The sequence below is a fragment of the Meles meles genome, chromosome 15, assembly GCF_922984935.1.
Source record: "Meles meles chromosome 15, mMelMel3.1 paternal haplotype, whole genome shotgun sequence".
Taxonomy (NCBI): Eukaryota; Metazoa; Chordata; class Mammalia; order Carnivora; family Mustelidae; genus Meles; species Meles meles.
Window position 1 is genome coordinate 11,274,233 of NC_060080.1, and position 25,775 is coordinate 11,300,007.

The following is a 25,775-nucleotide window of genomic DNA, read 5'->3' on the forward strand; positions in this document are numbered from 1 at the left end:
ATCCTGATGCAAACGAGCCAGCTGTGAATCCATTTATGAGGTGACTAGGAAACTCTGAACATGAAGTGGATAGGAGATGACATTAAGGAACTGCTACTCATTTTCTTAGAAATAATAATGTTATTGTGGTTATTTTTTAAGACTTTTTTTTTTTATATTTTATTTATCTGACAGAGAGAAATCACAACTAGGCAGGCAGAGAGAGAGGAGGAAGCAGGCTCCCCGCGGAGCAGAGAGCCCGATGTGGGGCTCGATCCCAGGACCCTGGGATCATGACCTGAGCCGAAGGCAGAGGCTTTAACCCACTGAGCCACCCAGGCGCCCCTATTTTTTAAGTCTTTACCAGTTACAGAAACCTAAATATTTATGGGTGAAATGGTAAGACGTCTAGGATTTGCTTTAAAACAACTCGCTGAAAGAAAAGGCAGGAGCGGAGAGTAAAAGATACAAGATTCACAAAATGGATGGACTTGGCAATGAGTACATCCGGGTTCATTATACTCTTCTCTATAAGGAAGTTTGGACATTTTATAAATTCAATTCAAATCTGCCGTCCCTCAATCGTACTATACTTCCCTAACAAGTTTTCTCCTCTGTTCTGTTAGAAACTTTTCCACAGTTCTTTCATTCTTTCCAGACCTCCAACACTTCTCAACTGAAAACCTGCTTCATACACTTTAACTGACACCGTTAGACGGGATATTCGTTTTCCCACCCACTGAAACTGCACAGCTACCTGCATCTCTACCAACAGGATTTCCTTCCTTCAGTTACAACAGAAAAATTATAACCATCTGCTCCCCAAACCCTGCTCATGCTCCAAATCCCATTTCTATAATCATGCCATTATCACTTCTTTCTCCTGTTGGATAAATGCCTCCTCACCCTCTGCTGCTTCCTTCCCACTAGCATACAAACAATACTTCTTCCTTCTATCAAAAAAAAACTCTTAATTTCACATACATTATCTTCTTGGCGCCTTGAAACAAGACTTGCAGAAGGAGCCGCCTACAATCACTGTCTCCACTTACCCACTTCCTCCTCTTCCCTAAACTCACTCCACCTCCGGCAGTTCAAGTCCACTCCTCACATGGCAGGAGAGACCTTTCAAATGTGGCCAGAAACTGTTCTAACCCCCGCTTTTCCCTTCGGTCTGTGCTGTGCTCCCTGGCAGCCCAGCTCCCCCCTCAGGAGCACCCCACCCCCTTTCTTCATACAGCGTGTGTGGATTATCAGCGCAGGCTAATGAATCCAGGAGACCTCGCTGTGAGTTCCTGCTTTCTCCTTAAGCAAATTACTTTCCTTCTCCAAGCCTCAGTTTTCATATCCATAACACTGGAAGGAAAACACTACCTGCCTGAAAGACTGCTGGGAAATAATCCGGATTCAGTACCCAACGGATTCAGTACCCAACGCAGCGGCCAACAATCAACTCAACAAACGTGCTGGTATTTGAGGTAGGCTCTTACTGATCAGTTGCTTCGACAAATATTTGCTGAGCTCCTCAAGAAGCCAGGTACCCGTGTGAGCCTGGGGATACAGCAGTCACCAAGATGAAACCCCTACACCTTTTCGGAGCTTCTGCTCCCATGTCTGCCTTAGAGCACTCCCCGACCCCCTCAATCTGCCTGCCCTTTTTTTTTTTTTTAAGGACTAGTTGGGATGGCACTTCCTATATAGTGTCTTCTCCGACATCCCCAGGAAAAACGGAATGTCCTTCTCCACCACGTTCTTTCCTCAGTTCTGCACACGCCATTGTCACCGTTTAGTGCCTACATAATGTGGCCTCCAGGACACTTCCTTGTTCTCATCTCCACCTCCAGCACCGCCGTGACAGCTGGTCCCTACCAGGTACTTGTGTCACATAGAAATCAATCCACTTTCCTCTAATTTGTCACAGGATTCATAAAATAAGCTTGCCTCAGGATTAAAATGCGATGCCTATCTCTACTACTATCTAGCTGGTGAGCTACCGTGTCTGAACATCTTCATGTTTAAGTTTTAACAGCCAAATTCATCAACTTCACCTACTTTTCAAAAGCCTAATTATTACCCTAATTCTCTAAGAAAGTGGCCTCAACAAATACTTTAAACCAGGCACTAGTGAACGTACTTCCAACTGTCAAATAGGGAAACAGCAATTCGATAACTAAAGGGGAATGAAAGAAAATTAACTGGATAGTCAAACTCTGCATTTCATGGAACTCTTCAAGATCTCAAAATCAATAAAATTTAGTAAAACAAAGGCCAAGACAACATAATAAATCCTATCTGTACTGCCTTCTGCAGCTCATAACATGCTTTTATGTATTACCTCAAAATACAACTCCAATACAATAAAACAATAGGCTTTAAAATAACATGACCATCCAACAATCAAACTAGTTGTACCCATAGATAAAAGTATTAGGAATTTTTGCAACTTGTTTGTATAACTACCATGTTTTCTAGTAACCATAAATAGCCCTTTTATCAGTGGTATTTTGTTTATCAGCAGGTAGGAAATCAAATGCTTTTAGATTTGCCTATAGGCATTAGAAGAACTAAATATCTCCATTATTCTGGGGATAAGCATCATAATATTAGAGGTCACATTTATTGAGCCCCTGCTATGTGCCAGTACCAAGAGCCAAGGGAGGTGTTCCCACAGAAAGGAGGACTAACACAGATGGAGAGAGTAATCTGCAAGTGGAGTCAAACTTTATATGTTAGAAATTTCTATCAATTTCTGACCCTCAGCTGTGAGGGTCATGTGAAAAAGCAGCCTAAACTATGTTTATTCGCTGAAATATCTTTAACAACATTTGAATGTTGGAAACATTCAGTGTTTGTGTTCCTAAAGAAATAAAAATAAAGTATACCTTTTTTAAAGTTCAAGTGTCTCCATGAAAAAATGTTCATCATCATTAGCCATCAGGGAGATTCAAATCAAAACCAAACTGAGGTACCACCTTACACCAGTTAGAATGGCCAAAATCAACAAGACAGTAGACAAGTGTTGGAGAGGATGTGGAGAAAGGGGAACCCTCTTACACTGTTGGTGGGAATGCAAGTTGGTGCAGCCACTTTGGAAAACAGTGTGGAGATTCCTTAAGAAATTAAAAATAGAGCTGCCCTATGACCCGGCAATTGCACTACTGGGTATTTACCCCAAACATACAGATGTAGTGAAAAGAAGGTCCATCTGCACCCGAATGCTCATAGCAGCAATGGCCACAATCACCAAGCTATGGAAAGAACCAAGATGCCCTTCAACAGACGAGTAGATAAGGAAGATGTGGTCCATATATACAATAGAATATTATGCCTCCATCAGAAAGGATGAATACCCAACTTTTGGGTCAACATGGACGAGATTATGGAGGAGATTATGCTGAGTGAAATAAGTCAAGCAGAGAGAGCCAATTATCATATGGTTTTGCTTATTTGTGGAGCATAAGGAGTAACACAGAGGACGTGGGCGAGATGGGGAGGAGAAGGAAGTTGGGGGAAATTGGAGGGGAGACAAACCATGAGAGACTGTGGGCTCTGAGGAACTAACTGAGAGGAGAGGGGTGGGAGGTTGGGTGAGCCTGGTGTTGGGTATTGTGGAGGGCACGTACTGCATGGAGCACTGGCTGTGATGCAAAAACAATGAATTCTGGAACACTGAAAAGAAATTTAAGAAATAAATAAAAATAAAAAATAAAAACAAACAAACAAAAAATAAAGTTCAAGTGTCTCATTTTGGCCATAATTAGGACCAAAGTTCAACCAACTAAATTCAATGCACTAGCAAATCACTAAAATAAAATGAGTCAGAAATATTCCTATTAGGATTATTAAAACCCAGTGTATACCGAAATTCAGTACTGGAGACAGCTATATGCCATAACCTTAAAATCAAATGTAAAATAAAAGTAAACAAAAAGGATCAAATATCTAGAAAACACAGATACACTGAAATGGCTAAAGCATTTCTGCTCCCTAGACTAACACGACTTCCGCCTTCCACAGTCTCTTAATTTTTACCAAAGCAGTTATATGAGAAACTGCTTCTGCACAAAATGAATTTTTCCCAAAACATACATAGTTAGAAAGACCAAGAATGTCAGATATTAGGGCAGCAATATCATTTATAATGATAAATGGTTTGATTAAAACTACTCCTTACCTCATATGTTGCAAGCCGATCTAAGTAGGTTAGTAATTTCCGTCTACAGCGGCAAAGTTCCTTTTGTTCCAGTGTTAACCTGTTGGGAATAGCTGCATTAGGCCACTTATATTAACACAGAAGAGCACTTCTCTATGAGTTAAAATAGAATAAAAATAACAATGTTTCACTGAGCCCCAAACGGACAGAACAGGACACAAAAGCACAAGGGTAAAACAACACCAACTGCGTTTGGTTTGTGTTGCTGGAATAATTCAGAGCAATTAATCCTCGCGAAGAGCACATTTAAGTGACCAGCTACTTTAAAGAAAGTACCAAATTGTCATAAATCATTTACTTTGCAAAGTTCACTAATTTAAGTAGTTCTCGTCTCTTGTTGATCTTTTTCTCCTTTTTATTCCTGGCAGGCTCTTCACTGGGTGGTGACAGCTCCTCATAGGGGATGTTGTCAATGTCCACTTCACCAGGCAATGTAAATCTGGAAGGAAAAAAAACAAACCCAAAGCTATTAGTGAAAGCTGCTTTCCCCCACTCGGGCTGATTTTATCACTAAGCTGCTTTCCACAGAAACAGAAAGAACCACTTATTTGAAAGAAAGATTTTGTATTGCAAGGAAAGTGATTCACTCATTGTATCGGCAGGATGGGCAAAAAGTCATCACTAATCGTCACATACAAAAATTTTAAAATCATGGCAATGAGAACTACTTAGGAAACCATGTGAGGTTTATACTTATCCAATATGAAACAGCCCATCGAGAACATGCTGCCCAGAGTTTACAGTCGGAATCACTTCTATTTAAGGTTTCAAAATGGTTTACTTAAAAGATAAATAAAAAGGGGCTCCTGGATGACTCAGTGGGTTAAACGTCTGTCTTCGGCTCAGGTCATGGTCCCAGGGTCCTGGGATCGAGCCCAGCTCTATGCTCACCAGTGAGTCTGCTTCTCCCTCTCCCTCTGCCCCTCCCCCTCCTCCCTCTTGTGCAAGCTCACTCTCTCTCAAATAAATACAAATCTTAAAAATAAATAAAATAAATGAATAAATAAATAAAAGTAAAATAAATTTGAGGGGTGCCTGGCTAGCTTGGTCCATAGAACATGGGACTCTTGATCTTGGGGTCATGAGTTGAAGCCCCACATTGGGCATGGAGATTACTTAAAATTAACTAATTAAAGTACAAGAAAACAAGGTTTGAAAATGACAATGAACGTCAGTCTCGTTTACAGTACTGATTTGTTAAATATATCATCACACTTATATCTTTAAAAAATTCCAAATGTCGGGCGCCTGGGTGGCTCAGTGGGTTAGGCCGCTGCCTTCAGCTCAGGTCATGATCTCAGGGTCCTGGGATCGAGTCCCGCATCGGGCTCTCTGCTCAGCAGGGAGCCTGCTTCCCTTCCTCTCTCTCTGCCTGCCTCTCTATCTACTTGTGATCTCTGTCAAATAAATAAATAAAATCTTTAAAAAATAAAATAAAATAAAATAAAAAAAAATTCCAAATGTCGGGGCGCCTGGGTGGCTCGGTGGGTTAAGCCTCTGCCTTCGGCTCAGGTCATGATCCCAGCGTCCTGGGGTCCTGGGCTCGAGCCCCGCATCAGGCTCTCTGCTCAGCGGGGAGCCTGCTGCCCCCTCTCTCTCTGCCTGCCTCTCTGCCTACTTGTGATCTCTCTCTCTATGTCAAATAAATAAATAAAATCTTTAAAAAAATTAAAAAAAAAAAATTCCAAATGTCTAACAAGCAATGACTCCTGTCAAATAACTTTACTATTATTATTGACAGACATTTGTGTGGTACTTAAAAGTTTACAAAGTGCTTTCCTAAGACACAGGATTTAATCACTCGAATTCTCTAAAGGAGGTAGGAAGCCAAGACAAACAAAATGAATGAAGCTCGCGCTTGCCAAGTGGGTGCTCCTGACTGGGAAGCACTCCCAGGTAAGTGCCTTTAGCCCACAGCTAGAAACTGCCAGGATCCGATAAAGGTCTGTAGAATCTGCTCTTTTCTTAGCAACAAGCTATCATAGATACACACATTTAACTCAAAGGAAAGAAAGCTGTGACCTCAGATAAGAGAAGCATTGATCGAAGGCAACTATCTCATTATAGGATAACCTAAAATAAAGAAAAGTTTACCCTCTGCCATGTCTCAGCTTTAATATTTTCACAAAGTCACCTTTACACTTGGATCCCGATCTTTCTATGACCCACCTGCCGTCGTCGGCTCCTCTCCCTATGGCCACCAGAGCCTCCAGGTCTGTGCCTTTCAGTCCGTACTGAAGCAGCTCCTTCGCAGCATCCACATTTTCAGGAACTCTTTCCAAACACTCATGAAGAACCCAGGATCGTTTCTTTATTTTGCTCTGCATACATATAAAAGACAGCCGCATTAAAGAACCCACGACATCTGATAGCATAGGACAACTGCCTTCTAGAACCATAAAGCGAGACCTAAGGAAGTAGAGCTACCCAACCCCTTAGCCACAGGTAGCTGCTAGACAAGCTCGACAGGAAAAAGCTAATTCCCTAATGGTGACTGGAATGGGATATAGACAATGAGATTCCTATAGTTTTCTTTTTTTCTTCTACTGAAACACAAAGTTCAGGACTCCTTCAGAAACATAAAAAAAGATCTACCCAAATTTTTATAGCTGCTCATTAGTTTGCATTTGGGCTATCTAATAGAGTAGAAAAGCAAGCAGAAAAGCAAGATAAGATATGGCCTATTGTAACGAGCATTCTGCACTTTGAAACAAAACTGATGAGGCATAGCACATCAAAGTTCTAGATTTACTTGACCATGATATGTAACACAAAGTGTAGATGATAATTTCATCATAAAAGCCATGATATGCTATTCTTTGGAAAGACCAAGGGCTGATTCCTCCCTCCCAACTGCTTCCTCTGACTCCATCCAAAATCCCTGACTTAGCCTCTTCCAAGAAAGGGTCATTGTGGTTATAAGTTTAAAGTAAGATTTGATGCCTACCCTGCATTCCTTTATACATTCCATTCCATCAGTTCTTTCCTCATATGTCTCTTAAGTCATTTTCCCTTCTCCAGGTCTGTGGCCTCCATACCAGTCCATGTCATCACCACATGACACCTATGACATCTCTGCCTTAGTAGGGTTTCCCACCAACCCTCTCCCTCCACGCCAGTTCATCTTCGACACCATCTACTTCTGCACCTTCAGGGTCAAAAATCCACAGCACTTTCCCATTACCCTAAGGATAAAAAGCCTAAGTCATCACAAGCCTTCCACATCCTTCAGAACCCAAGTCACTGTATCTTCTAATCATATTTCCCAAAGTTCACTGCTATTGAGTATCTGATGCGGCAGATGGGTTGACTTACAGAGCTCATAAGGGGGCCGGGTACTAATGTAGACATGAAATGATGATTATGACAAATTCAATCGATGTCACAAGTCATGCTCATACCGTGTGTCCCAGAAGAACAGCCTCCTCTCTTTGAACTCCAGGATGCCTGTTCTGAAGTCTCTCAAATCTACTCAAAGTGTCTTCACTTTAAAGCCTTCCAGAACCACTGGGTCTAAAATGATTGCTACTTTCACTGGGTTCCCACAGCCTTTATCTGCAATCTTCTTTATGGTTATTTATATTTTAGACATGGATCTTATCAGAAAGATTATAAGCTCCCTAAAAGGAAAGGCCAATTTATGCTTCTCCTTTGCTCCTTTCGCCTTCTCTCGCCTAGTACTTTTACTCTTAATTGCCTACTTACGTAGCTGAATTAGGTATTTCTCCCAATAAAAAATGTACTTGCTCTGTCTCTCTTAAAACCTGTCAGCTAAAAAAAAAAAAACAAACAAACAAACAAAAAAACCTGTCAGCTCCTTCAGGGACCAATATTGCCCTTTACTGTGTTCCAGAAAAATCCCTGAATGGGTACACATAAACTCACAACTCACTGTCCTGAGTCACAAAAGAAAGATAATACAGTTTTGGTGTTCTGATCTTCTAAAGAAGTACAAGCATCTTCTTCCTTTATTTCATTACTTCTCATGCTCTCTCTTCTCTGGTGTCTTACTTAATAACAGTTTGTCTTCCGATTTGGTAGAAGCATTAACTTCTTACTTAAAACTTTCTCACATTAAGTTATTTTTAATTACTCACGTACATTAATTTTATGTACAATTTTGTACATAAATGTATATACGATTATGTATAATTTTACAATTATCACGAAATTTTCGCAACATTTCTTAGATCTTCCTAAATGCAAAGGCATTCTTCCTTTTTAAAGGAAAATTTTCCTTTTTAAAACATGCCATAAATCCAACCGTGTCCTCACAAAGGTGCCAAGGGTTCCAATACACAATAACAAATTTAACTCAGGCAGCGGGCAGAAGGAAGAGTCCAGCTGCACGATTTAAACAAAGAAAGAGAATTTGGCAAGCCTGATATGTCAAATATCTAATGCCTCTCAGCTTCAAGAGCTCTCCTCACGGCCAGTCATGGGATGGACAGCATTTCCATTTTGCAACTGACAGAACATCAAGCTTCATCAAGAGAGGGCGCTGGAGGGCCACTGCAGAGGATAGGCTCCGGTTTCTAGCCCTAAGGTGCTCAGGTTCTCAACTTGTCCCTGTGGCTTAGCAGCCAGCAGTGCATGTAGGAGACCCCTGGAATGGGCTGCTTCCGCCCTTATTCCCGCTGAACACAACGTCCAACTGAATGTCAGCTGTTACCCCCACGGGCAGATTCCTCCCCAGTGAATCTCCAAGACGCAGGGGGTTGGGAGTCTTCCTTGATTATGCCCATCTGCAAACTAGAAGCTTTTTTTTTTTTTTTTCAGTCCTGGCCATGGTTCCTTCTCTGAGGTTTTCCAACTCCCCAGCCTCAGCTTACCGGGGCACCCTAGCTATAGGCATCCGCTTGCCAGTCCCACCTCTTCCTACCTGCCAATCTTGACAACCAAGAACCAGCCCTGGCCCGAGGGATCCCAAAGAAGTCTTCTATCCAGTGGGCGCCAGCCATTCCTTCAAAGTCAGTGAGGTCTGAATCCCATTTCAAGGGAGCCGGCCTCCTCTCCAAGTCTGCTTCCTCCCTGGGGATGCTCCTTCAGCCCGAATGTACTCCCTAGGTTTCTCTTTACCCTTTATAGTAAATCTCACTAGAAAATAAGGCTCCATATTAAAACTTTCCCTGTTCAAATTACTAGGTGGCTTCTGGCTCCTGAGGGGACCCTGAATGATGTAGGCAAAGAAATGTAACTGAGGTAGAGGGAAAGAAAGGATTAGGCAGGTAGTTAACTGGTACTTAACTACCAGTAAAACCAGGCAGTTAACTTGTTTATCAGTGACTATCTGTTCACCCATCTTCAGCACAAAGTCCAGCTGCAAGGCCAACACAACGAGATAAAAGATAACTTCTCCACACTGAATAAAACACACTTCAGCTACAGAAATGCCAGCAATACAAAATGCTCCAATATGAAGCCCTAGCATGCCAAAAAAAAAAAAAAAAAAAAAAAAAAAAAGCCATGCATTTGAATTATACCATGTTACCAAAATATTTAAACATACCAAGTAATTCTGGATCGAAGCGATGTTGACCGCGGACTTCCTCCACTGCCTCTGATAGACTAGATCCGTATCCAGGCCGTAGGTCTGAGCCAGACACAAAGCTTCCTCGTACTCTTCACTTTCAATCTTGGGACAAGGAAATGGGAACAGGAAGGTCACATCACTGACTGGTCCACAGTGTCGCCATGATGAGGTCACGGATGAGGATAATCCCCTCACCTCTGCAGCATGTGACCCATCGCTAACTATTCTCATGAGCATGGGGGACACCAGAAGCCCACCGACCTGCTGAGCAGCAGACAGAGCACGAATTTCTCTCCACACTCAACAGAAAGCTGAGAGACAGCTGAAGTGCCCACATGTATAGAGTAAAACGACGGCAGAACCAGGAAAGGAGAGCCAACAGCCTGACTCCTAGTCCAGGGCCCACCCAGGACACTGCAGGAACAACACAGATAACTGGAATGCTGAGCGTTGATTCAGTCTGCTTCCCAAGCAAACCCCTGACTGGAGAGCAAGCCTGCGTTTCTTCCCCCACCAACTGCAGTCGGAGCAGACAGCGGCACTTACCAAGGGTTAGGGTTAGGGTTAGGGTTAGGGTTAGGGTTAGACACCCGGCTAAGCCACAAGTGGACAGTCTAAGTGTATTCAGCCATTCCATGAAAACATGGAAACATCCAGTTTTCATTTCGATTCCTCAGGCACAAAAGCCAGCACTATTTTCAAAGCTCTACCCTACTGATATTTCTAACGCATCAATGTTAGGGCAATCCCTCTTGGAATTTCTGTTTTTAAAAATTGGATTTTTCTCAAAAAAAGAAAAAAAATTAGGTTTTTCTCACTGAAATAAAATCTGGAGGCCTGTGAGAACTTTGATAGTGACAGGATGCTCCCTCACCTTTCTCTGATAGAGCTCCTCTGGGGTCGTGGAGCGCAAACTCACGAGGCGGTAGTTTTTGGTGATGGTTCGCGGGCGTTTCCGCGGAGGTGCGAATCGCTCCATTTCCGTCACCAGATACAGGCCCTGTTTGATGTAGCCAAAGTAGCGAGCCTTGGCAGAAACTTCCTGATCAGAATCAGAGTCCTCTTCCCCTTCATCTTCGTCTCCAGCCCTGGTCTCCAAACGAGATCGTTTGGGGGCAAGTTTAATCTCACACTAAATTGAAAAAGGAAATGTGAAATCAGTAGTGAGGAACTCAAGACAAGCTCTAGAGTCCATGAGAAAAATATTTTTAATTCTACTCCGGTTCGATGAGCCACATGATGAAGACAAAGAACAGACTTCAGAGGAACCCCACAACAAACAGTATACCCATCAACAGTTCCAGAAATATCCATTGCCTTATTGGCTCCACATCTCCAAAACTAAACCCTGTTTTCATAACGGCTCATTAAATATAATCTCCCAAATATAAGTCTGGCAATTATTTTAGGAAAATAAAAAGAATGCTAATTCCTTCACTTTTGATATTTTTGTACCTGCTGCAGAGAAATGGGATTTTTTCACCTATTTAGAAAACGAACATTAAAGTATTTATTTGCTTTACTGAGAATGGCTCTCCTGCCCTCCTTCCCTTTTTAAAAAAAAATGTCTAACAGCTTCACAAACTTCTGAGTCTGAAAGCCTGACTGTTAAAGGTAACTTTCATTCCCAGACTTTAATAGAGCTGCCTTCAATTTTAAGCCATGGTTCTCTTTAAATAACATCTGTAGACTCAGTAACAAACTTTGAGGTAAAAAATACTTGTGAATCTGCACTGATGTGAAAACTGTTAAAGGTCCTTAACCTTGAAAGGCTTAGAATCAGAATCTTTAATGACCAAAACGTAACTTTAAATTAATAGCCTCTACTTTCAAGTCTTTTGACATGAGACAAACAAGCTTACTTGACTAAAAAGAACCAGAATTTTTAAGTTCCCAAACTTCGTGGAAAGAGTTTGTTAAAGACCATATTTAAATAGAAATACCTTTTACATTTTAAGATGTCTAATCTAAGAAAAAGGGGGGAAAAAAAAAAAACACCTATCATGCCAGTGACGAAAAAATGCTTTACAAAGAACAAAATGACTCCATTTTTTTCAGTCTTCTACAATGCAAGATTTTTAATCGATTAAACAATACATCTTTCTTATACTGCACTCAATCTCTGATTCCAAGCACAGGTTTTTGTTTTTAAGGACAAGATTAGATAATGGGATTGCTAAAATTTAAAAATTAAACCTTTAGCCATACTTTAATAAAGATAAATGGACAGCCATCACTAAAAAAAAATTAAATTTACATTATAATCAGGTGTTTAGATTTTTGCTTAAGTGCATGCTTATTTTCCAACACACCAGCTGCTCTAAAAGGGAAAGCATTACCTCCAAACTTAAAAATCCTCCATCATGGGTAGCAGTGACTTGAGGTGATGGTTCGAACCACTCACAGGATTTTCCCAGTAAATTCTTCAAAGTTTTCACTGATGAAACAGTCAAAGCACCAGAGCAACGAGCCAGAGTCACTGCATTGGCTGCCCACCAATTTACATCTACCAGCGGGTAAAAGGACTCTTTATCTAATGGAAGGGGGGAAAAAATCCATACAAGTCCGTCTGTCAATGTGGCTTAAATACAACACATTTAGTCTAAAGATCAATTTAAAAACTGTATTTGGGCCCTAAACATGTTAAGTAAGAAAAAATAAATTGTTAAGTCATCACTCAAATTTTCACAAAATGGTAATTTATTTAATAAACATCTAAGTGCCAACAATTTCCCAAAGTCCAAAATTCTAAGGATGCAAGAGTAAGTGTTCTTAGGTCTTTCCACTTAAAAAATGAAGAATGTAGGGATAATATCAGCATTTTCAACAGAGTAAGCTGAAAGGTTGGTACAAAGTATACATATCATAAGGTATATCAAAGTATACATATCATAAGGTTGATACAAAGTATACATAAGGGTTAAAAATGTTTTAGAAAATGTTCATATATCCTTTTTCAGTCAAACAATATGAGAGAATTACATTCTTAATAAAATTTAAGAAAGACATAATAGTTTTCAAAGCTGATTTCCTCTTAAACTTGTGAAGGAGCTCAGAATCACCACCTCAAAAATATGCCATTTTGACATAAATATTTTAAGAAATTTGAGAAACCCAAAGTTCTTTTTCTTTGCTTTGTCACTTCTCTTAAAAATTTTATTGTTCCTTTGCCAAGATTCTCTATAAATAAGACCAATTTCCAAAGAACCCTTGGAGTTAATTCATTTCTGGGTATTCCCACGTGTAAGCTCAAGGTACATGGTAGAAACATCTGTTTGTTTTTCTCCTGTTAATCTGTCTTGTGTCAATCTAATTTTACAGGGCCTCAGCCAGAGAACCTTGGAGAGTAAAAAGAAAAAGATTTTTTCGTCCCCTACATAAATCATCCGAAGAGTACTTTTACTATACAATTGTAGTCTCTTAAGGTTTTAATTATCATACTTCATCAACTCACCTTTGATTTTTTTTCTCTTCTCAACAGAGAGTCTCCAATCAGGATTAAGGTCATCATACCCTGGCTAAATATGAAAAATATGCATAGGACTTCTTGAGTCAACAATGTAAGAAAATCAAGAGAACATCGAGAACTGTGGATTTTCTGAAGTAACAAAATATGGAAATGGTGCTTTCCTTCAATCTGTTAATGACACCTAGCTGAAATCTATTCCTCTCGATAATCTTGTTCTTAAACTTCAAATGAGCACATGCAACTACTGTGACTCAATTTAATAAAGAAAATAGCATGCACAAGAACAGTAAGATAGCAAGTATGCAATTAATATAAATAAGAGCAAGACACACTAACAGTTCTGCGCTCGCTCTCTCTCTCTCTCTCTCACACACACGCGCGCGCGCATACACGCACACACATTTACATTCTGGGAGGAGAATAATTCTGCTGTCGTAAACAATGTCGGCCTGGATGCAAGTCCTACTCCCACAACTTGTAAGCTGAGCAACCTCTCCAGGCTTCAGGCTCCCCAGCTCTGAGACAGGACTCTGCAACCCCCCATTACCTCCTGTTCTGACTTCCCCGGACTAAAAATTTACTAAGTAAAAAAATATAACCATGCATTCCTCAAACCTGATCTATTCATATTCTAATTTCATGGAACATAATGTCATGCCCACCTTCTAGAATCTCAAATATCATAAAACAATTGAAATTAAGACACTGCTGTACACCCTCTTGGCTCATTCATTATTTCATTTTCAGAATTTTAACAATATGGGAAAAGGCCAGCAAAAAATCATTTTTTTAGGCTTAATATTTTAGATAAATCTTAAGCCTAAACAAAATGCTATATTTCATCAAAATGTGCTTTTTCATCTTATGTAACAGAACAAGCATATATGTCTTATTAATAATTTCTCAGCAGCTAACCCTTTAGAGTATGAAAATTAATACTTCCTTCCACGGCCTAAAAGAACTTCCTAATCTCCACCACTATGATAAATCACTCAGAGCAGCCTGAGAACAGAAGACATAATTCTTTAAGCTTTATCCAAAAAGTTACCATAAAAGCCAAGAAGTAGATTGTCCTGGTTTACTTTATCATAAAAAAGGTAATTAACTTTCCAAGACTTGGAATACCAGAAGGTATATATTAGTGAAAATAACAAACTAACTGAACTCTTATTTGATCATTTATAGTGCACTTCAGCCATTTTTGGTCCCCCTGAAACCCAGATGGCTCCATGCAGATGGCTTAAATAATGGGCGTCTCTCATGCTTTCATTTCTAACCACAGGTAAGATTTGTTTTTCCGCATGCACAGCTTTGTCAGTCGTTCCTCGTATTCCCAGACCCATCATGGTCCTCACCTGTCAGAGTAGCTAAATGCGGAATAAGGGAATGAATTAATCTCTTAAATCCCTACACTGCAATTAGAATGCCTAAGGTACAGGAAAATGAGTTGACGTAGTACTAGTATTCCTACACCCTCCAAGAAGTGTGGTTTCTTTGGCTCCTTAGTCAAAGCAGACGGTGCACTTACACTGTGAGAGAGGGAAAAGAAACCAGGTAGCGTAGGCCCCACAACTCAGGCAGGCAGAGAGCTAAGAAACAGATAAAATTTACTACAACCCAAGTTCAAATTTGATAACTACCCAAAAAGAGGTATAGATGAAAGCACCAAGAGTATCAAAGGATGAAGAGACCATTTTGAATACAGGCCTAAGAGGGAGGGGGTTAAAGAGGTACAAAGAAAGTGCACACTTGGTGCTCTAAGACTGGATAAAATCTGGACACGGAACATGGGTGGAGGAAGACATTCCAGTCAGAGAATACAAGAACAAAAGTACAAAAAAGGTTAAAAACGTACTAAATTTATTCAGGAAAAAGAAAGTAGGTCAGAAGGCGCCTGGGTGTCTCAGTCGGTTAAGCATCTGGTTATTGGTAAGTTCACCGTGTTGTCACTTCCTTTCAGTTTCCAAGCATTTCCATCTACCCAAGATAAAACCACTCACCCAGCACACAGTTATTTCCCACTCCCTCTCCCCTCAGCCACTCCCAATCTGCTTTCTGCCTCAGCTGAATTTACCTTTTCTGGATGTTTCATAGAAATGAATTCATAGACCATGTAACCTCTTGTGTCTGGATTCCTTCAAGTAGCGTAACATTCTCAAGGCACATCCACATTATACCATGTATCAGTACTTCATTCATTTTTATGGTTGAATAACATTAATACTCTGTCATAGGTGTTTACCACAATTGATTTATCCAGCCGTCCGTTCATGGACATTTGGGTTTTTCCCACTTGTGGCTATTGTGAACAGTGCTGCTCAAACACGTATGTCAATGTACTTGTTTGAGCACCTGTTTTAAATTCTGCTGGATATACACCCAACTATCTACATGCCATCATCTTTGCAGTACACCTAGAATTTACTCTAGATATGTGAACTGAATGTTTAACCTCACAGTATGTGCGAGTCTGATGAAATTATCTGCACAGTTTATTTAAGAAAGAAGCTCAAACAAAATTCCAAACTTCACTCTGCTTCAGGCTATGAAAGCCTGAAAGAAAATGAAAGAAAGCAAAGAAAAAAAAGAAAAATACTAATTTGAAGGGATATATAAACCTTAGGTTCACCGAAACATTATTTATAATAGCCAAGATAAGGAAGCCACCCAGTGTCCATTGATAAAGGAAATAAAAAAGACGCGGTATATACATGTAACGGGATATTACTCAGCCATACGAGAGAGTGAGATGTTGCCATTTGTGTGGCTCCATGCATGGACCTTGAGGATAGTATGCTACGTGGAGTCAGTCAGACAGAGAAAGACAAATATTATACGGTTTCATTTATACATGGGATCTAAAACACAAAACAAAAGAAGAAAATATAAACCGACTCGTAAGTACAGAGACTAAATCAGTAGTTGTGGGAGTGAGGGGAGATGGGCAAAAATAGGTAAAGGGGATTAAGAGGTACCTCACTGCCCCCCAAAAAAGCTGATGTGCCCACTGCTTCCCCCATACTATCCAAACTGCACCAGACTTAGCAGCCTTCATCCCTAAAAACTCTGTCTATGAGGGGACCCGGGATCTGGCCGTGCGTTAGGACATCTGATGAACACTCCGTAGGCTGGTGCTTTGAAAGCACAGTCACCAAGAACCCAGGACTTCCGTGAAAGCACGCCAGGGGAACTCACCCCTGGGACCATGTTGACATATGTGGAGAAGTAACCTTCATGTCACTCTGCTTAGTAGGACGTGCCACCTCGTGTCTGAAAACAGCCCGAGGTGCCCCCACTTCCGATACAGCAGCAGCCTAGGGGAGAACGGCCTAAGAGTACACTTACAGATTTTGTACAGAAAGGCTCTCATGGCTACAGCAACATTTTCTTCAGATTTAGGAATTTTATTTGCTGATTCTTTTTAATGGCTGGAAGCTAAACATAACGAAGGCCCTGCCTCCAGGAGCATAAAAGCAACCTGTCAAATGTTTTGGGGGTTTTTATTTCATTTCACAAACACTGATTAGTAATTAATATGGCAAGTTCTATGCTGTTGTTGTTGTTGCTGCTGTTGTTGTTGTTGTTGTTGTTTTCATTCCACAAACACTTATTAGTACTTAATATGCCAAGCTCTGTGCTGGACCCCATGGAAGAAATGTATACTCTGCGTCTATCCTCCAGAAGCTCACAGCTGACTGAAGCTGTGAAAACAGCTGTGGCTTAAATCAAGATTAATCACATTAACTGTCATCTTTCCACTTATTCTTCATTGATTGATCCATCGAACAAAGTTGCTCAATACCGACTAGTGTGTCAAAGAGCAAATAAAATTGTCGGAGAAATGAAACTTATCTCTTCTATTTCATCTAAGAAATACAAATAGAAAAATAATAAAACTTCAGACAAAAATTAAGGCCAAAAATGAGATGGAAATATATAAACATAACACATGGGAAATGTTTGAAATGAAAATCACTTTGGCAATTTTACGATATTCCAGACATGAACAAAACTTAATACTCACAGATTTCTAGCCAGATGGATTTTCATATTGACAATGAAAGCTGAAGTATTTAATCAACTCAAAACTGGATACAAGTAAATCAGAATAGGCACTTCCACAACTATCTTTAATCATTAGATTTTTAAAAGAAAATACTCCAGCACACAAAGCATATTACGAAAAACTAATAAAGTGACAAATTACACGAACCAGCCCCAGATGAGCTGCATTCACAATTCGGTAGAAGAGGCTAAGGCTGTCGAGGCAATATAACTCCAGTTTCTTCTCTGGCGATTTTTAGCCAAAATGATAAGCTGACTACACACTCTATATTACCGTGTAATCGATGTCAAACTCATCGGCTCGGCTATTCATTTCCTAGAAGAGCCACGTGGAGAGGCAGAGCCCTGTCCTACCTGGCTGACCCAAGGTCCCTTGACTATTGCTGGACTGAGAAAGAAGCACTGCTGAAGTCTCTCAGCCAGTGCTGAGTACACAAAATGACCCCAATATATTTGGTAAATGACTTATTTACAGTTTCATGTTTCCGAGGTCTCAGCACAAATGAACGACCCAACTCTGGTGGTGTCATTCACATAAACTGCAAGGACTCGCTCTCTTGTTTTCCATTAATATCATCGCTAGTGTCTAACTGGCCCAGATGAAAGTCGGCCCCGCTCAACATAAGGGCTACAAAAAAGATCTTCTGAAAGAAAGTCGTAACCTCTGAGGTCAGAGAACCCCAGTCCAACCGGAATCTTGATTCTAACGTGCAGTGATACAAGTTTACTTCCTTTAGCACTAGTTCCATCCATTAAAATATGAAAACGCTGGTCACTTAACTAGGACTGTAGTGAAGCACCTGAAACAGGTGACAGTCGCTCAGGGTGGACAGCCAAGCCTTACTATACTGGTCCTTCGCCCCACCCCCGACTCTACCAACTGGATTGCATGTCCTTCCTCTGAGCTTATCTTTTCATAATATTAACATGTTCCTTTATTGATTTGCTTATAATTTCCCTTGCAAGACTGAACTCCTTAAGGGCAAGCACTGGGACTCAACGCATTTTCTACTCTGAAACTTGATAAGGAGTAACTAGTTGAACTCTATTATTTTATGATGATTATTATGAATAAAGTTAAGAGCTCACTCTTTACAGAACTGCTACACACAAGCTTTATAGCACTTACCATAGTACACTAGATTTCAATGACTCCCTTCATATAGCAAAATCCAAATCCAAAACGGTCAATCCAAGGAAGGGCATGAACTCCCAGGATACAGTTGAAAGACTCAAGCAAAGTAGAACGAAGAGTTACCACCCTCACATAACCTCCCAGCACATCCTAAGTACTGTATGTATCTCTTGTGAACTTAAGGGTTTACCAGTAAGAAACTATGTCAGTTATTTACTCTAGCTCTTGGTGGTACACCCCAACCAGGACTCAACAGTTCGACACATAGGAGAAGACTGAAGAAATCTGTGTTACATTCACTGAGAAAAATGATTCATCTCTATTCTTTTAAAGAGCAAATAAATAAAGCCTAATAAAAAAAAAACCTAATAAATATGTTTTTTCTACCTTTTTAAAAATGTATTTACTTCCCCACAGGGTCATGGAAAGAGCATGTGCATCAGAGTCAGAGAGAGATGAATCCAAATCTCAACTCTACTGCTTACTTGCTAAGTAACCCTGGGACAAAATAAGTGCTCGATAAATAATAATTGAGGTTATTATTACAGCAAATTTTGCAACAGCTATAAGAATACTGTCTATATAAACCGCAATCTTATTGAGCTACATAAGCCTGAAATGAGTGTATCAAAAGAAACCAGAGTGTTCTTTCTGTGAAAATGATGAAGCCTCATAGGAGTTTATCACAGAATAAAGGTTCAGAAAGAATAGTAGAAAGGATCGGACAACAGCAGGGAGTAGGGAGAGGAAAGTTCAGGGAGCAAGTGTGAAAGAGCATGATGACCAGATGAGAAGAGATGACAGGTTAAAAAATCAGTCTGCATTTTGACCACAATCTTAGAATTTTAAAGAAAAGATTAGATGAAATTAAGTTTTTGTGTTTTCAATTTTGGACAAAATTTCTTTTCAGACTAAAATGAGCAGGGATCTTGGAGCACAAAATCTATTCTATTCCGCGACAGTCTTTCCATGTGCTGAACTACAGCAAGAAAACAGAGGGGTTGGCAGCCACCAGCCCAGGATGGGATGAAATGTGGAATGAGGTCGTGTGCTTAGCCCCAGTAGAAATAGCAATAAAGGTAGGATTAGGTTCAGGAATTCTCACTAAGCCACTGTTCCCTCAGCAAAGGAATCTACACCTGCAAAATGTCCATGGTAATGGCAACCGGGTCCCTGGTTTTCAGTTTTGTGAGCCCTTAAACCTGTTTTTTTCTCTAGTTTTCTTAGGCATTCAAGGAAATTTATAGTAACCCAATCCGAAAAGACAGATCTATCACCCTAAACACTGGTCAGGTTATAATTACAGATATAATTAGCTTGAGAACCAAATTGCATCAAGAGATGGTCTCTGCAGAATGTTTGGGGGTGCTAAACCAGAGCTAGAAGGGGCAAGACGGAAGCTCACTGCAGGACAACAGAAAGTCCCCTCCACAGCAATTCCTGACAAATCGCCCTTCTAAACTCTCAAGGCAGAGTTCAAAAGAGTCTCCCTGGGACACAGGAGACCAACTTCTGGCACGAACTCATCTCTTCCCACCATAAACCTCTTTCTCCCTTCTTTCCTCTCTTTTTCTCTCTCGCACTCTCTCTCTCATTTAATTGCTTATTTTAGCATGGTCAGGGGGAGCTGAGAGAGAGGGAGAAAGAGTCACAGGCAGACTCTACACTGGCAGAGCCAGATTTGGGGTTCAATCTTATGACCCTGAGATCATGACCTGAGTCGAAATCAAGACTTAGAAGCTTAACTGACTATGCCATCCAGGTGCCCCTCTTGCCCCATTACTTTTCTGGTGGCATTTTCCAAACTACTGAGATATTTACATTTAGTTATTCAAGATTTTTAAACAATTTTTAACTCTTTTAATAGAATCATTATAAAAATCTAATGAATAACATTAATGAACTAAAGAGTAATTAATTATGCTGATATGATTGGCAACTAATGTCAAAATTATGTCTAACCAGTTAAAAAGTTGAATATATGCCAATAAGGACTATAATAAATACACTTTGTCCTTTCAGGTAAGGAAGGATATCCAGAATTTCAGTAAACGAAAGAGGATACTAATGAATTTTGCCTAAACAGACTTTGCACTACACACATAGGCCATTTTGGAATACTAACAAAATGAAATACTAAGTGTGCCTTGAACTTCACCAGTATTTCTATTAAGTAAATGAAATAATTCAAGAAAATTAGTGAATTCAAAAAAAAATTGCCCAGATGTAAAATTTCACACATATAATAGAACAGGGTATTCCCAAATGACAAATCTGTCACCATACATCAGTAACCATGACAAACACAAGGTACTTTTTGGATCAATAATACAGTGTGAGTAGCTGTATTTGTTATACAAATGGTTTTAGAGTTGATCCACGCTACTTCTAGGAGGAAGATATAAATCAAGCTAGCTATTTATTCTGCGTAGAGAGAGAGAATGTTCCTTGAATTGAGCTACTGAGACTGAGGAGCGCCTCTTCTGTTTAGGACAAATCTAGATCCAGTGAGAGAGTGCTGTAGACATGTAGAGACCAAATTAAATTCAAGGTGAGTGGGAACTAGAGGGAAAAAAATCTCCCCAAACTTGAGTATAAAAACAAAAAAAAACTGAAGAAGAGTGAAAACAAATATACGTCTATGAAAAGTGTAAGAAAATGTAGAGACAAGTTTCTCCTTCCCTCTGCTATTCTGGGAATACCAAAACACCCTTTGCTTTTGAAAATTCTTTTAATAGCTCAGTTTAACTGATGAAATGACGTTAAAAAGAACTCTGAAAAAGACATCAATCCATTCAGACCATTTGGGGCATAGGCTCCAGTCCTGGAATCATGAAAACAGCCACCGAAGCTGGTGACAAGATATTCTTACAGAAAAGGGGTATGGGGAAGTATAACCCTTAAGTGCTGAAATGCGAAACAGTCATCAGACGAGTAAAAGATGTAGAACACAAGTTGCACCTGACTGGGAAAGATTTTTTCTTTAAAGCTTCACTCTAACACAATGCGTAGCATTTATGGGCAATCCTTATTCGCCCATCAGGATTTTAGATTATAACAGATATCGAATCTGTTGCGAAATAACTGAACCTGTTCATTCTTAAAATCTGTCACTTCAAGCCACTAAAAAATTAACAGACTATGTCTTCACTATTGACCTTTTGAGTGAAGAGCCAAGCCTTAAGCCTTACATAAGCCCAATATTACAGGAGCATTGCAACATGTGGGAAGAATTGGAACCCTTTTAGAATACTGACCCTCTGAAGCCTTCATATTAGTTGACTATAGCTAAAAAATTAGTATCTCCATTCTGTATTTTTATAATGAGAAAAAGAGAAAAAAAGGAAAGGTTGGTGGACAGATTACACTCCATCTATAAAGTGTATTTCACTACAAATTAAAGTCAGTGCTTTACACACAGCCGCTACTCTATTCTTAATTTATCCTACTGTATTGGTAATATTCTATATAACTAAAGCTTTGGCATGATGAGAATAAATAATAGCTACGTGCTACAGTAAAATGTCAACCAAATGAAATTACCGCTGTCAGTACTCACCCTTAAGCAAGAATCATTCTTAGGATAATAATAATCAGGAGACATACCTGCTCATTTTGATTCCATTCCCCTTGCTGCTTCAGAGACGGGATGGCCCAGATGCTTAGTTTCCCTGAGAAGTGAATGGCAGCAAGGAGAGTCCCATCTGGAGAAAGGCTCATCTTAAAGATCCCATCCTATACAGTAATTATAGGACATTAATGTCAGATCAAGGCACTTGTAGCTGAACAGAAGTAACTTCCAGAATTTAATAACACTCTTCAGGGGGTGCCATGTCATAAATGATCTCTTATAATTAAGGGTTCGAACAACTTCATAACACTATAATGTGCACCAGCATAAAGAAACTCCTTCAGGAGTTTTTCTGTAATCTCTTTTACAATGTTATAATTTACATATAGCTGAAAGCCCAAATATGTGCACAATATACAAATACTCTCTTATATCACACATCAATTACCATGAGTTCTCATTAACTTTTTATGGGTTGATGTTGGCCAGATTGTGAGTTTCCTGAATTGGGGGTCCACATTTTCAAAAGTTTCTGTATGTACACAATGTCTGGACTATTCTATCGCAGAGAGGCACAAATTCATGCTGTGTGGACAAAAGGAAAGGGAAAGGAGGAAGAGAGAGTTGGCAGAAAAGAGGGTCCAATGGTGATGGGAACAGAAGGCAAGGGGAAAATGCATTCCTGAATTTGAGGAACACTAGGAGTGTTTATTTTCCAGATTTCCTGGTAAATCTGAGGAATGTAACTGTTGCTACAGAAAAGAACAACTTTGTAGCGCACAGATTTCACAAGGCTAACCTCAGTGTGCACAGGGTCCTACTCGTGTCCAACAATCTCTAGTCCTTTCCCAATCAGAATACTAGGTTGCTCAGTCACAAGAGAAACCACACAAGCAGAAAGGTCTCCTGCCTATTGCCTAGGCAGAATGAGAAGAACTGAACACTAATTGGACATCTAGTACCCTTCAAGCATTTATTAAAACCAGGGTTTAAGGGAGTTGACCCACAAATAATAAAACAGACCTACAGGGCGCCTGGGTGGCTCAGTGGGTTAAGCCGCTGCCTTTGGCTCAGGTCATGATCTCAGGGTCCTGAGATCGAGTCCCACATCGGGCTCTTTGCTCAGCAGGGAGCCTGCTTCCCCCTCTCTCTCTGCCTGCCTCTCTATCTACTTGTGATCTCTCTCTGTCAAATAAATAAATAAAATCAAAAAAAAAAACAAAAACAGACCTACAACTGTATTTGTCCTTAACATTTTGAAAATCTGACAAAATAAGGCCCACCACCATCAAATGGCAATAATCAGGTAGCTTATGTACACTTAAAGGTCATCAGCTTTCTTTTTTTTAAGATTTTATTTATTTATTTTAGAGAGAGAGAGACATCACAAGCAGGCAGAGAGGCAGGCAGAGAGCAAGAGGAGGAAGCAGGCTCCCCACTGAGCAGAGAGCCTGATGTGGGGCTCTATCCTGGACCCTAGGATCATAACCTGAGCCGAAGGCAGAGGCTTTAACCCACTGAGCCACCCAGGTGTCCCGGTCATAAGCTTTCTAGTTGGCCAAAGCCCCCACCATTCTTGGTTATGGTCCCAAGATTAAGGCCAAGTATCAGCTATAGAAGCAAAAATTATATATGACTATACTAAAAAAAGAGAAAGTATGCCTGGCTCAATTCATTACATTATCTACCTGGTCTCTACAGAGACAAGAGTTTAAGTCCTCAGGTCTACAATGGCTAAGATATATAAAAAACAAATAGAACGACTTCAGAAAGCGAGAAAGTGCGGGATGAGTAGATAGATGAAAAGATTAGCATCCTCTAATCTCCTCACTAAGGACTAAGATCACTTTAACTGGGTGTAAGGGGCGAGTCCAGAATGCCAGAATTAAATAGAAGAAAGACTAAAACACAAAAGCCTGAGAAAGAGAAGGAATAAAAGCTCAAGCACAGACAGCACCATGTTAAACAGACCTCATCCCTGCCTCCGTGATGGAAAGGAGGTCAGGAGCAGAAGGTGAAGGGCCCGGCATTTTCATTCACAACTCTGGTCCACGAACCCCGCGATTTGGTGTGAGGTGAGCCTCACAAGCATTGATTCTCATTAGCTAGAAGAAGTCTCCCTCCATCACTGAGAGTTTATAGAGAAAGAAACTGAAGACCTTAAGGGTTAAGACTTGCTGAAGATCATTCAAGTATAGACCGCAGACCCTGAGCTGAAGCATCTTCAATCCCAACCCGGATCATTTCCACTGCACCATGATCACTGCCCTCCCCTGGGCCGTAGCCCTTCCAGGAGCCACAGGCAGGCTCCTTGGGAGAAGTCATGGTCAAGTACACTTTGCTGTTCTCCTCACCTACATAATCAGTCATGAGTGAGCTGTATGGTCACTCCCAGTGTTATAAATGCTTCATTAACCAACTCCCTAAAAGGGCTCTGAAAGAGGAAGTTTATGAATCTCTTTAACAACAACAACAAATACTGAATAATGTGAAGGATTTAACAATAGCATTGTGACCTAGAAAACACCAAATGAATATGCTAAATTATCCTTTGTTGTACTCATTCTCCCCCGCCCCCTTCCTTCCTTCTTTTCTTTCTTAGACATTAAGTAGTAAATATATTAACTAAAATATTACCACTAGCTTTTAACCTGGTGAGTTCTCAAATCCCCTTAGTTTTATTTGAAACTATGATAGCCACACTGCAAACTTAGCGTTGCTTTTTCTAAGCATTTTGTTGTAGAAATGTGCACTTACACAGACACAGAAGTAGAAATTATAGTATGATGATTACCCATGGGCCCAACAACCAGCTTATAAATAATTATCAACATTCCATACTTGTTTCACGAATTCTTCTTGAATCACTACAATAATCTTGGGAATTTTTTCCCCTAAAGTGTTTTCTTTTTTTTTTTTTTTAAATATTTTGTTTATTTATTTGACACAGAGAGATCACAAGTAGGCAGAGAGGCAGGCAGAGAGAGAGGGAGAAGCAGGCTCCCCGTTAAGAAGGGAGCCCAATGCAGGGCTCAATCCCAGGACCCTGGGACCATGACCTGAGCCGAAGGCAGAAGCTTTAACCCACTGAGCCACCCAGTAGCCCCTCTAAAGTGTTTTCAAGCAGATCCCAGACATGAGATGTATACACATTAAGCACACACCTCTTTTAGTTTTTTTTTTTTTTTAATATTTTATTTATTTGACAGAGAGAAATCACAACTAGGCAGAGAGGCAGGCAGAGAGAGAGGAGGAGGCAGGCTCCCTGTGGAGCAGAGAGCCCGATGTGGGCCTCGATCCCAGGACTCTAGGATCATGACCTGAGCCGAAGGCAGAGGCTTTAACCCACTGAGCCACCCAGGCACCCCGAGCACACACCTCTTTAAAGCCCCAAATCATCTAAGTTTCATACACACGCACAGCGAGAAGAGACGGTTCTCAGTGGCAGCTGAACTACAGTCAGTCAGCAATAGACAAGTCACCTATGTCACTGGAGACACACAGCGTTTTCCTTGTGAAATAAAAACTCCTCTTACATTTGTAGAAACATTTCTGAGTGTCTATAGCATAGAGTATTTCTGGCTCAGGGAATAATTTATTATCCTGACGGTAACCGTTATACAAGATCCAAAGCCACAGCTAGAAAATCCAGGCTAAATTCTGTGAACAGAGTCTGCAGATTTAGAAGTCTGAATGCTCCCTGGTTGGCCAGGGAGAGAATTTCAGAGTGCATGCTCTGGAAATAAGAAGAAATGGCTTTTCAATCAACTGCACATCACAATAAAAATAAACCTCAAACCTTCAAACCAT

At 40.3% G+C, this 25,775-nt stretch overlaps 1 protein-coding gene across 2 annotated transcripts in view; it reads right to left on the reverse strand.

The window, feature by feature from the left end:
• The window catches only part of NBAS (NBAS subunit of NRZ tethering complex), a 339,756-nt gene that overhangs the window by 242,936 nt on the left and 71,045 nt on the right, over positions 1–25,775 (reverse strand). The window contains exons 12-19 of one of the 2 annotated variants that reach the window (XM_045979111.1): positions 22,001–22,129; positions 13,180–13,243; positions 12,065–12,258; positions 10,600–10,857; positions 9,702–9,827; positions 6,362–6,513; positions 4,491–4,631; positions 4,154–4,232 (exon numbers count right to left, since the gene is read on the reverse strand). In XM_045979111.1, coding sequence (XP_045835067.1) covers positions 4,154–4,232; positions 4,491–4,631; positions 6,362–6,513; positions 9,702–9,827; positions 10,600–10,857; positions 12,065–12,258; positions 13,180–13,243; positions 22,001–22,129 — 1,143 coding nt within the window. Of the gene's footprint in view, positions 1–4,153; positions 4,233–4,490; positions 4,632–6,361; positions 6,514–9,701; positions 9,828–10,599; positions 10,858–12,064; positions 12,259–13,179; positions 13,244–18,388; positions 18,465–22,000; positions 22,130–25,775 lie in introns of those variants that run through there. The other variant, XM_045979112.1, reaches the window with a different exon arrangement.